At 35.9% G+C, this 12,164-nt stretch overlaps 2 protein-coding genes across 13 annotated transcripts in view; one reads left to right on the top strand and one right to left on the bottom strand.

Annotated features, from left to right (window-relative positions):
* Positions 1 to 360: 360 nt before the first annotated feature.
* Positions 361 to 12,164, bottom strand: part of LOC128178004 (transient receptor potential cation channel subfamily M member 1-like) — a 72,402-nt gene continuing 60,598 nt past the window's right edge. For all 12 annotated transcript variants that reach the window (XM_052844978.1, XM_052844984.1, XM_052844981.1 and 9 more), the window contains 6 exons: positions 5,967 to 6,215; positions 5,434 to 5,608; positions 4,811 to 4,937; positions 4,496 to 4,686; positions 3,850 to 3,982; positions 361 to 3,615 (listed from right to left, as the gene is read on the bottom strand). In XM_052844978.1, the coding sequence (XP_052700938.1) occupies positions 2,223 to 3,615; positions 3,850 to 3,982; positions 4,496 to 4,686; positions 4,811 to 4,937; positions 5,434 to 5,608; positions 5,967 to 6,215 (2,268 nt within the window). In that variant the 3' untranslated portion in view covers positions 361 to 2,222. The remainder of the gene's footprint in view (positions 3,616 to 3,849; positions 3,983 to 4,495; positions 4,687 to 4,810; positions 4,938 to 5,433; positions 5,609 to 5,966; positions 6,216 to 12,164) is intronic.
* Positions 6,237 to 12,100, top strand: LOC128178007 (growth hormone secretagogue receptor type 1-like). The gene has a single exon (XM_052844993.1). It carries the CDS (start codon positions 8,961 to 8,963, stop codon positions 10,077 to 10,079), a length of 1,119 nt encoding a protein of 372 aa, XP_052700953.1. The 5' UTR covers positions 6,237 to 8,960; the 3' UTR covers positions 10,080 to 12,100.

Genomic DNA, 12,164 nt, shown 5'->3' with positions numbered 1-12,164 from the left:
AACCAGATGTCAAAGAAAGAGTTTTACAACAATATCTCGAATACCATGGATATGCGGAGTGATATAAAAGTCCAAAACCAATTACTCTTAAATAGTTTTACCTCGATATTCTACATGTAATTTCCAATAAGGCAACCAGGGGTGGAGGAGAGCTATGTTTGGAATAAAGATCACTGCTTGAAATATTGATGGTCAGATTCCAACGGTATGTTAAGCTGAGCTGCGGCTTGCAAGTGCTCAATAAAATTACTGGTAATAGGGATGTTTGGTGAGCACTTGCTCTGCTGAGCACATCTCAGAAATATCAAACTTTGCTGCCATCATATGCTTGTTTTTGGAGACAAAAATAAAGAGCTCAACTTGTGTCTTTTCATTAATTTATTATTGCTTTGTAACAAATTCAGGGATTTTGTAACAATTTTTTTTTAATTTTCTGAAGATTGACCCATTTATATGCAGCAAAAAAAAAGGGAGGTAAATGCTGAACACCATTGAAAACAAAACAACTTTGTAGTGAAAACAATATATCAAGCACAAAATATCTCGCTTGTATGTGACTATATGGCATGAAATTATACCCTCAGATAGATAACTAGAACAAACTTATTACTTAGTCATACTGAAAACTTCAATTGTTTTCCTAGAATGGCAAGCACATAGCAGTTTTCTACACAAAAGTTGAACACCTGTTTAACAGAACCTTGTACATTGTACAATAATTTCTTACAAACTAAAATATGTGTCTAACAAACATGAACAGACTTATGATAAGTCCTGGTTAACACTGCCTGTGGAAATGATTTGGCACCATCACTGAAAGTAGTGTCCGTCACTGTTTGGTTTGCTTCACAAAGTATAACATCATTATTCATACTTTTTCCATGCAAAAATTTGATGCAAGAAAAAAAAGACAAGAAAATTTACTACTGCAACACAGAAGGTAACAAAAAGCACTCTCTTTGTAAACAAAATCTGATTAGAGGCTTAACTCTTTTTCAATTTTGATACATAATGTAGAAAACAAATACAATGGAGAAAGAAATCAGAAAAAACCAACAGCAATAATAATTGAATCTAAACAAACAAAAGAAACATATAGAAATAATGTAAAGATTGAGAATATAAGTATAAATATAGTTATTCAAATATTTATAGTAAAAATGTTAAATAACTTAATGCATATTAATAAAAATATGAATTTTAGATGCCACAAAACATCCCTCATGCATATACAAAATCTTGCACAAAAATCTGAATCAAACTGCACACATTATTTTAGATTCAGCATGCCTGATTTTGATCAGATTTTGTCATTGTCTTGACAATTTTATGAATTAAGGAATAATAGTGAATTGTTTGTGTGAGATTATTCTTCAGAAGGGCTGTCACACACAGTTTAATCAGAAGCAGCTGCATGTAAAACAGCAGAAGGTAACCATAGAGTTTTGTTCATGTCATATTTGTGTGTGTTTGCATGTAAATTGCAATAAAGTAGTACATGTAAAAGGAGATATATTCTATATATACATATATATTCATACCGAAAGACGTATACCCATACTATATAATCCATATTTGTTGTGAGCAAACAATGTCAGTCTATGAAAGAAATTCTCAATACAGAGGTAAAAATCAGTAGCGTATACCTGGTCTGGTTTTGGACACAGATTGTATTTATCACAGTCCGATGGTAAAAACTCAAAACATCCTCAACACCCACAGACGAAACATAATGAACACCCATAAATATCTTTATATAAGATTTCTTTATGTACACACATTATCCTCAGAAATAAAACTCTTATTACAACTAGCTCCCAGACATAGATTGCACTGTCTCTACATAATTTAGCACTTGGGTTCTCATGGAACCTTCTAAGTACCGTAATATGTACAGAGAGAATAAATCTTGAGCACAGAGATCAGATACATTTTTCAATAATGTGACAATCTTAATTCTTTTTATCTTAATTATAAACATGTACAAGTATTATGAAACTGATTGTATTTTATTACAGAAAACAATGTGATTCCTTAAATTCTGCTTGATTTTGAGTCATTTTAAAAATGATCTGCAATAAATACTTGCATGCTTTGTCCATATCATAAAGTTGATTACACAAAATATGATAAAAATCTGTACATTTGGCATGAAATGAACAAGATAATGCACTAAAAATAAAACTACTCTAACAGAAACGGGCGTCTAACTAGAGCCAGCATCATTCCTTGGCAGGTTCTATGTCTTGGGATGGACGTCGGATCTTGATCTCGATGACTTCTGAGGTGACCGTGGCCTGATTAATGACCAGGCTCTCCATGGATCCATTCATGTCCTCTGAATTCTCCTCCTCCTCCTCCTCCTGTCCTGAGTGATTCTCCTCTTGCTGGTTCATATCACTGACCACCAGTTTAGCGATATCACTAATGCAATCCGACTCGTCCAGAGAAATCTGTCGCAGTCGATGTTGAATCAGGCGCTCCATCTTGCGATGCTGTAGTTCCTCTGCGTTTTTCAGTCTCACATTTTCCACTGTGACCACATCGGACTGTTTTCGCTTTTTCTCCATGTCTGATGTTCCCTCTCCGAAAAATGTTCCAGAAGAACTGGGACTTCCTGGCGGGCTCTTGTCGACCACACAAGAAGTGTCTATTTCATCTGTAATTGTGGTGTATTCTGAACTTATGGATGTGAGAATGGGTGTCATCTGAGACACAGAAGTGGGAGCTAGGAAAGCATTCTTACTCTGCCCATACACGGCCGAGGTTATTGAGATTCTGGGAGATGACGGAGGGCGTGAACTTCCTGGAGAAATTCTCATTTGCATGTCTGAATTGGCAAAGGAATCGATTCCGCCACTGGGTAGTCCAGTAGAGGTTTGAGTGTCTGAAGAAATGCTAGCAGTGGAGTAGAGAGAGGACTGGTTTGTGTTCTTCTCCACCTCTGATGCATGAGTCGCTGCTGGAGCAGACGTAGCGCCTCCATTAGCCAGCTCTATGTTCACACTTAGTTCTGTTGACACATGTCTGCGCTGAGTCAATGAAATGCCTTCATTGAATTCCTGAACTGGACTCGACTCCTGAAGAGGCATCAACTTCTGACTCTTCAACAGACCTTGATCCAGCAGTTTCCGTTTAGAGGGTGGTTTCTGCTGTTTGGAAAAATCAGTGACCTTGCCCAGCTGTTCCTCCTTCAGTGGTTTTTTGGTGTGCACTAACAATGGAGAGGGAATGCTACGCATGGTGGAGTTGGTCTCCACGGAAGTGTTCGTTGGGGAATCCGTGCCCAGTGTAAATGAGGGAGTAGTCGTGTCCGATGCTTCCAGGTCCGTTTCCTTAGAAGGAGAGGAATCTGACTCGTACATGACCATGTCGTTTTCTATGATGGAGTCCTGGCTCTCTAGGCTGGGTTCGTGCATCTGACTCCCAAAAGATGCTCCACTGAAATGGCGGACACTTCTGGCCATGTAGGTCCGTAGGACTGACAAGGTGTCGTTGGTCTGGAGCGCCACATCCTCCAGCTTTGACATCCTGTAATCCATGGTCTGCAGCGAGAGCTTGATGGAGTTCTCTTTTTGGTTGATGTCGTCCATTCTCATGGTCATGTTTTCAACTCTGTGAAAGAGGTATACAAAATGATGTTACTAAGTATATAATAAATCTACATATATGATATAGAATCACAATGTCAAGTAATATTCCATATCATTCAAATTATCAGATGATCAACAAATCATATGAAAGACTATGAATGCTAGTAAATGCACTAGCATCCAAGATTTACAAATTTCCAAACAAGGCTTCCAAAAATAATATGCATAATAATTACAGACTGGAATAAATATTGACCTTTCGTTGATGACCCGGATTCGTTCATCAGATGATGACTGGAATTTGTAATCTTTGTAGCGGAAGTAATCCTCCACGCACTCTTCCTCGAAATCGTGAAGCTTCTCCTTGTCATCAGGGGACAAGAACAACTCTGTTTATAAAAAAGTGTCTTCTGTTATTCCTTGATTATTCTTATAAAGCCTCCAATTTTTCTTCATATTAACATTCTGCTTTGCATGATAACAGTATATATGATTATTTTGACCCTATGTTATTTTCACTCTAATTACATTTGTATAAGATTTTGCATGGTTTCAGACTTGCTAACACTTCTGTGATTGAAGATAACATGCTTTTCTGTACTAGCTCAATTTAAATGTACGTACTTACTGGCAATGAGAGTGAATTGTGAGGTTATGCAAATTCTGTGAATTTATTAACAATTATGGACCCTTCATCACTTTTATGAAATACAATTAAACTTCGATATCTCGAATACAATGGATATGTCGAAGTGATTTGTAAGTCCCAACCACTTATTTTTTAAGTATTTTACCCTCAATATCATAAATACTCGGATATCTTGAGGTTTTTAACAGTCCCATTTAGTTCGAGATAATGAAGTTTGACTGTATAATATTACATTCCATCCACAAAAACTTACTTAGTCCATTGTCAAAGAAATCCCTTTTGCCTTTACACCTTCGAATGATGTACTTGAATGTGAGGTATATATGACTAATGAACGTGAAGGGTGGGGGGAGGATGGGTCGCAGCTCGTAATTCACAATCAGCTGGTAACGCTGGAACTTCCAGATCTCCCGAGATTTGGCGTTGTTTCGAATGAAAGTTGCACTGCAAAACAGAAGGATTTTCGTAGAGCAACAAAGAACATTGCTTTTGGATGGAATGATATGCTTATAACCTTGAAATGATGGTTTCAACAGAATTGATGGAATTGTGTTTGTCGGAAACTTACTTGAATCTGGCAATGAGCAGGTTGACAAGAAGAATGTTGGAGATGAGGAGGAAAACAAACATACAGAAGGGGGCCACCCATGATCCATACACACAGCCTTCGGGGTGCCGGATAGGGTCTGTACAAGCTGAAAGAAAATCAGAAATAATGAAATGACTTTCCATTTCATACTAGTAGTTCATACCATAGATTTCGATCTTTAAAGTATTGAAACTTTAATACTAAAATGTTTAAGGAAAATAAAATGTGATATCTCTTCTATTTAAAATAATGGAGAACTAGCTGTTTCTTTGTAATACATTACAAATTGTGAGGTTGAATTTGGATTATACAAGTAAAACACTTGTTATCTGAGTACCAGATGTAATAATGCTGATGAAACTATACATGTACAAGTGTATGTTATGTATATCAAACAAATACTACATGATTGGTTATCATATTGAAAAGAGTTAAAGAATTCCTTTTGTAATTTTATTCAATATTAATATACTTTTAATTACAACAATATATAATGCTACAGAAGCCCAGAGAAAAAAATGGTATTTCCCTGAAATGCAGAATTGACTGTAAATGATATCAATTCTGAAAATACAATGAGATTATAAAAAATGCAAACTTACTGTCTATTTCATCAGCAAACAACTCTCCGTATATCATCCAGTATGGATAGTAGAACATGTTTCTAACTAGGAACCACGAAGGCTCTTCATTCTGGAAGTGCACCGCTTGACGGATGATTCCGAAACTCATCACCACTAACAACATGATAATCAGGAAGTAAGACATGTCCCGCAGCTGGAAAAAAAGAGTCGTTAAATGACATCACAACACACCCGTGTACTGTATTTTACAATAAGTCTACATTTTTTTTTCTCAGGCTCTAACCTTTTCTTATCATCCAGAGCTGAGTTCAAAGAAATTATGACTTAATCATTACTAAATTTGAAATGCTCATTATTTTAAAGCCCAATAAACATACTTTTATTTTTGAAATTAATTATAAAAAATTGTTTTGGGACAAATGTTGCGCAATGAGAAAAATTTTACAACTTTGCTGTAAATTCTATTGTAAAACGCAGCCCAGATCATTCTAATTAAGGCTTAAAGTAAAAAGCAAAGTAAAAGTAGGTTAGATGAATGTCTCTGCACTCACCAGTTTTCCGATGATTTTGACGTAGGGCCCCAAGTACTGGTTCACAGACAGAATCTCCAGTATACGGATATAGAAGAACACAATGTTCAGCGTGTATATGATCCTTGCCGCTTGTCTCGTTTCATTGTACATTCGTAAACCGACTGCCGTAGAAAACATCAAGATGGCCACCAAGTCCCATATATTCCAGTACTGACTAAAGAACACACGTAACTTTAAACTGATCTTCACCGGTTCCGATGCCACTATCTGTAAAATAGAAGAAACACACATTACAAATGTTTAACGATTAACTAAAGCGATAAATTATATGCTTAGAAGATAATGCATTTTTTTTAAATTCATAACTTGAAGATCACATTCATTTGACAAATGCTTAGAATTTAACTCTGGAGACTAAAATTTACGGAAAGAAAAATAGGTTGATAAAAAATCCCAATTGTTAATATCAAAACTCATAAAATTCAATTCATGTGTGTGCTCAGTTTTTGTTCATTGTCAATGACTAGATTACATTTAATGTTGTATGGGTTTCAGAAGTATGTGTACTTTTGTGCGAAGATTTCACAAAGATGACTTTTTTTTTTATTTTCCCTTTATGGTTTCCTCTTGTCTCAAGAAATACAACAATCTATCAAAGTATTTGAATGATAATGGGGCCAAGGAAGCTTTATAAAAGCCTCACATCAATCCTTGATCGTCATAATTATCACAAAAATAGATGTCTTTATCATTAACTCATATTCTGTATTCAGAAATAAATGGTAAAGGCCATCGATAAATGGCATGCATTTACTGAAGCGTTTTCAAAACATTGTTTTTTTTTAAAGCAAATGTTTTTAACTGCTGCACCTTAAACAAGCATTATTTTATATCTTTTCCAGGAGTATTAAAATCTAAATAATCAATTGATATTCTTTCATTCAAATAACATCTCAGGCAGAAGACAAGCCCTTAGTACTGAATACAGGAAAAACAAGTAAATAAATCAAGATGTCAATAAAGTTATGATTAAGAAAAATTACGCAAAAACCCTATGACATCACAGACATGTTCAAACAATTAACAGACTGGGAGCTTATTCTAATGGTAACATATTGGTCAAGTATGGATTCCTCTTCTGTTCCTTTATAAAGGAATTTCCCAACACAAACTGCTTATCATCCGGTCGGACAATAGTGCATCAGTTTAAACATACAAGCTAATTTGTTGGGTAAACAGTAGGCTTTTAGAGTCCATCAACAGATCCAATGTCCCACACTTACTCCCCCTTACTGTATTGTCGTATCCCACAAACTTTCAAATATCACAAGAGATGCTTTTACCGAGCAGTTTATCTTTTATATAACAGTCAATGTACAAATATTGAAAACTCTACTAATATTGAACTTTATTTCTTCCTAACACGTGTTTATTTCAATATCACGTTTTTTACATTCCACAAACTAACACCATTGTATTGACGCAAAAAAACAATTAAAAATGTAACAGATCCATCACTCCAGATTCCTCCCCGACAGACCCTGCCCCTGTACATTGTCTCGTGAGAAACGCATATAAAAATCGCAACTCCAACTTCCTGTTTTTTTTTCACTCTTTACCAATAAATGACATGATAGTGTACCGTACTATTCACTGAAACAAACATGATGATGATGGATGGAAATCAGAGGAAAAGAGATGAAAGTTTGATGGATATGAAGTCTGTTTTCTTGTGTGTTCCATGAATCAGTAACAACAGCCACAATACCATCAAATCAATATGATTTTACAATGCACTGCAGTACAATACACTAGTTAGTACAATTCAAAAATTCATTCTGCACCAACCCAACACAACAATACCTTCCACCCCATCCACTAAAAATAAAAGCCAAAAGAAAATAGAAAAAAAAAATTCAAATTAGTTGGAATTTAATTTTTATCATAAACTGCCATGTTTGTATGCAGGTTCCTCTACTGGATTGTGTAACCACTGATACATGGGTTGCCATGTCATGAAATTTCCTAAAGGATGCTCTTTATATTCATTCATTTTAGACAATATATTGAATTACTTTAGAAGGAGCAATCCATATTTAATTTATTGAAATCTGGATCAATGTGGCTTCAATTGGGCACTTAATAGAAACCCCCTCCTTTTGTTATTTTTGTAAATGCCAATATTTATTGTTTTAATATGATTTCAACACATTAAGATTTTTCACACATTGGGTAGTCACCCAACAACTGTAATTGATTTCGTTTTCCAATAAGGTTGTATATTGTGCTGATAACCCTATTTTTTTTTTTCAAGAGAAAGGAGACCCCTGTGTCAAACTGTTCCTTAACAAGTAAATCTTTCCTTTATCAAACCAGTATATATTTTCAACTTCGATCAATACTTGCCAGTAGCAAACTAAATCATTAATAAATTGTATCTTCCGACAAATTGAATTGCAATTTCTTAAATGAGAAAGTAAAACCTAAAGAGTATATATTTTTTGTTGTCATTAAAAAAAAAATTCTACCATCAATTTTAATGACGATAGTACAGATATAGAATTTTTGCCAGATCTACGCATTGCCACTGCCAACTGCTATTGGAAACTGAAAGGACTTAAAAGCCAGGATATTGGAGATAAACAGAGACAAATCGGAACGTATCTACTGTATTTGCGGTGGACTTGGGAAGCTAATCTCCACACAGAGACCACCAGTGCAGCAAGCATCGTCCAAGGAGGTGAATCGAACCACACAATTATTTCTCACTTTCACAGCTATTTAAGAACTTGAATGTGGTACAGCTTTACAATTAATTAAAATGCTGTAAGAAGTGAAATGCCAGTGGAAATTCTGAAGAAATGGATCATAGGTTTATCACAAAAAATATTGATTTCAATTAATTTAACAAAAGATATTATCATTAAAAAATCTTAAAGTGTCTAGTCATTTCAAGGCAACAAGTGAAGAATTTGTGACAAGGCTTACCTAAGTCTGGCAAACCTAACAAGTATGGAGGAAATTCAGAACTACACAACGTTGCTCATTAGAAACTGGACAGAAGATGAGAACATTACAGCCGACATGTCTTACAGTGATTTAAAGTCGGAGCCGTTTTACATTTTAGCCATTGATTTGATAAAGTACTGTCTCCCAATCATTATTTTTATTGGAACTTTTGGAAATGTGATGAGTTTTCTGATCATGGTCCAAAGGGAGATGAGGCAGACCTCCACCTTTTTCTACTTGGCCACTCTTGCTGTGGCAGACACTGTAGTGTTGTACATTAGTGCTTTCAAAACCTGGATAATGGTACTGACTGGCTTTGAATTGCTCCATCAGGGTCCTGCTGCTTGCAAACTCTCCATTTTCACGACCCAGTTCTGTGTCCATTTTTCTGCTTGGCTGATTGTGGCAGTTACAGTTGAACGCTTTCTAGCCGTGTGGTTTCCCCTCAGAGCCACCACTATGTGTAACTTAGCCAGAGCCAAGTTTGTCACTGTGATGATTGCTATGATCTTTATTTTAATCAACAGCCACATTTTCTGGACAGCAAAGCTTCACACTTTTCGTAACGGCCAGGTGAAATGCGTGCCGTACGCATACGAGAACATAGTCTGTAAAGTGTTTCCCTGGATCTACCTTGTTCTGTATTCCTTCCTTCCCGTGTTGGTCCTGCTCCTGTTTAACTCTCTCATCATTGTCAACCTCATCAAGAGCAAGCCTCTGTTTCAGGCAATGACAAAGAATGACCAACAGGCGCGCTGTGACCACCAGAAGCTGGCGGTGTGCTTGCTGGTCATTTCTTTTACGTGGATTATCACCACCATGCCTCGGCCCCTCTACCCACTCTTCATGGAGAAACCAAGATCTACCACAGCACAAGCAGAGGCTGTGTTTATAAGAACTGTCTGTTTCCTTCTCATGTACATTAACCACGCTGTCAATTTTTTTATCTATGGACTGACAGGACAGAGATTCCGGATGGAGCTGAAGCGATTCCTGTGTCGTGTTCATCTTCGAAAACAACAGCCAAAACCGAGGCTAACATTCAAGTCCAGCGGTTCGGGTCAGGAGAGTTCTCTTCCCTTGGTAAGCACACCTCAGACTGAGATGGCCACCTTTGCCTGATGTTATTTTATTGACAGGTACATGTGTAGAGGTATAGTGCAATTGCTCTTTACTTTTGTTGCAAATATTGTAAAATCATCAATATTTCTGTCAAACTTACTGTAAATGTGATAATTAAAAGTTATTCATGGTTTACGTGGGATATGAATTCCTTGAAATAGACAAAGGGAAATTAATTCCCAAGAATATCAATGATTTTATAGTACATATCCTGGAATATGTTAGTTGTATCATTTCCAACAGTATCATCTGGTACTACTGTACATAAAAGGGGCATGATCACGATTTTGGTCAAATTCTATTTTTCTGTTTTTTTTTATTTATAATGCTTTAGGAATACATTTCTAGTGATTAAGTGAAATTTGAGAGCCAGTTGTAGAGTTATGAGCAAAATAAAGGGCTCACAACTTCTTGTCATGTAAACAAGGCTCGTGCCCTGTTTTTGTTTACATAGGTTCAATATACCAGTCAAAAATAGTTTTCAAGTTGATTTGTCTGTCTGCTTATTCATTTTAAGCATGAATAAACAGTTCCTAATGTTTAACACATTAATTTTTAGGTCTACAATTGGAATTTTTACTTCAACATTCAAAATGTAAACTAAAGCTTTGTTTACATGGCAAAGAATTGTAAGCTCTGTAACTCGCTAAAAACTCAACAAATGGCACTCAAATTTGAAATGACCATTAAAAATGTCTCGATCAGTGAAGCATTGTAAACATTAAGTAATTTTTTACCAAAATCGTGACCATGCCCCTTTAATCTGACTCACCTATACATGTAATACCATAATGTATCTATTTATGTTCTATTTATGTATCATTAATTTCAGAATTTATGTATAAATCCTTACTGGGACATTTTTAGCTTGAATCAGTGTACATATGATTACTTATTCCAAAAAATCTGTTATGAATAAATTCCACTAAAATCAACTTGGTTGTTTGTTAAAGTGTCTCCCATAACCTTTTCAATCGAAATCCATGATTTTTTCCCACCCTCCTCTGGTTTTATTGCAATCTGAACTACAAGTCTGTCAATTCCAAGTAGCCATTCCTCAAATAACGAGCTTCTCAAGTTGATGGAGTGAATCAGAAGTAGCACTCAGACTGCTGTTGTGTTATTGTAACCCAGGACAATCCTTTGGTAATAATTTGATCCAGCGATGATGTCATCACCTTGTAACAAACTCGGTTGCCCCCAGACTCCGTCGATGACATCAATACCCTGATGTCAGAGTCTACTGCACTCCCCTACACAACCCCCAACACACACAAAACAAAACCAAAACTGACGCAACATCTATAGATGGAATGTTTGCTCTGTCCAATGGATTACTAAGGGCCTTGTAAAAAGGAAGCAGGCATGAAGAAGTAGACGTATATGTACTTGTTTGCAAAGAAACTCATGACTGAACCAGGAATTGAAATTTAAAGGTTAAATACCAAGCCCAAGCCCCATGATTTTTCTAAAACTGAGTATGATTGCAAGCAGATTTGACAATGTTTTTTATGTTTATAATGTCATTTTACTTGTGGGATTGACTCTAAGAAATCAAGTTCAAAAAGACATAAGCAGATAACAGCCAACAGATTTGATTGATTTTCCTCTAGCCATTCTCCATTGTCATGAGTCAACAGCTGGTCAGCTTCAGCACATCCTCAGATGTCTGCCAATTTCGAATGCTATCCTGATCTCCCAGTTTAATCTTCATATTTCAACAATTGTGTCCGTGATCCTGGTGCTAACACCAACATACAGCATGTAACCAGACACGGCATATACATGCCTACCGGTCCAAGGTCTCTGTGAACTCTGCAATTGTCCCCATTCCTTCCCTTACATTATTTTGCAGCTGTCAGCCTTATAAGATTAATGCCAATGACAGCTCTAATCTTAATTAAACACCATTATTGATCTTCAGATGCACATATCTGAGAAATTCAATGAGAATTTCTGGTCAAAAGATTCAATATTTTTCCTTTTTTTTGTTGAAATTTTCACTTTATAATCTATATATTGAAAAATTTAGGTCATTACAGGGGTGATCAATTAAAAGTAATAAAAAAAAAAATTTAAAGAAAA

The sequence above is a fragment of the Crassostrea angulata genome, chromosome 3, assembly GCF_025612915.1.
Source record: "Crassostrea angulata isolate pt1a10 chromosome 3, ASM2561291v2, whole genome shotgun sequence".
NCBI lineage: Eukaryota > Metazoa > Mollusca > Bivalvia > Ostreida > Ostreidae > Magallana > Magallana angulata.
The sequence above is the reverse complement of the archived record's forward strand: the minus strand, read 5'-3'. Positions and strand labels throughout refer to the sequence as shown.

Excerpts from the sequence above, each read along its gene's own strand:
- LOC128178007 (XM_052844993.1), top strand. The coding sequence starts at position 8,961 with ATGGAGGAAATTCAGAACTACACAACGTTGCTCATTAGAAACTGGACA.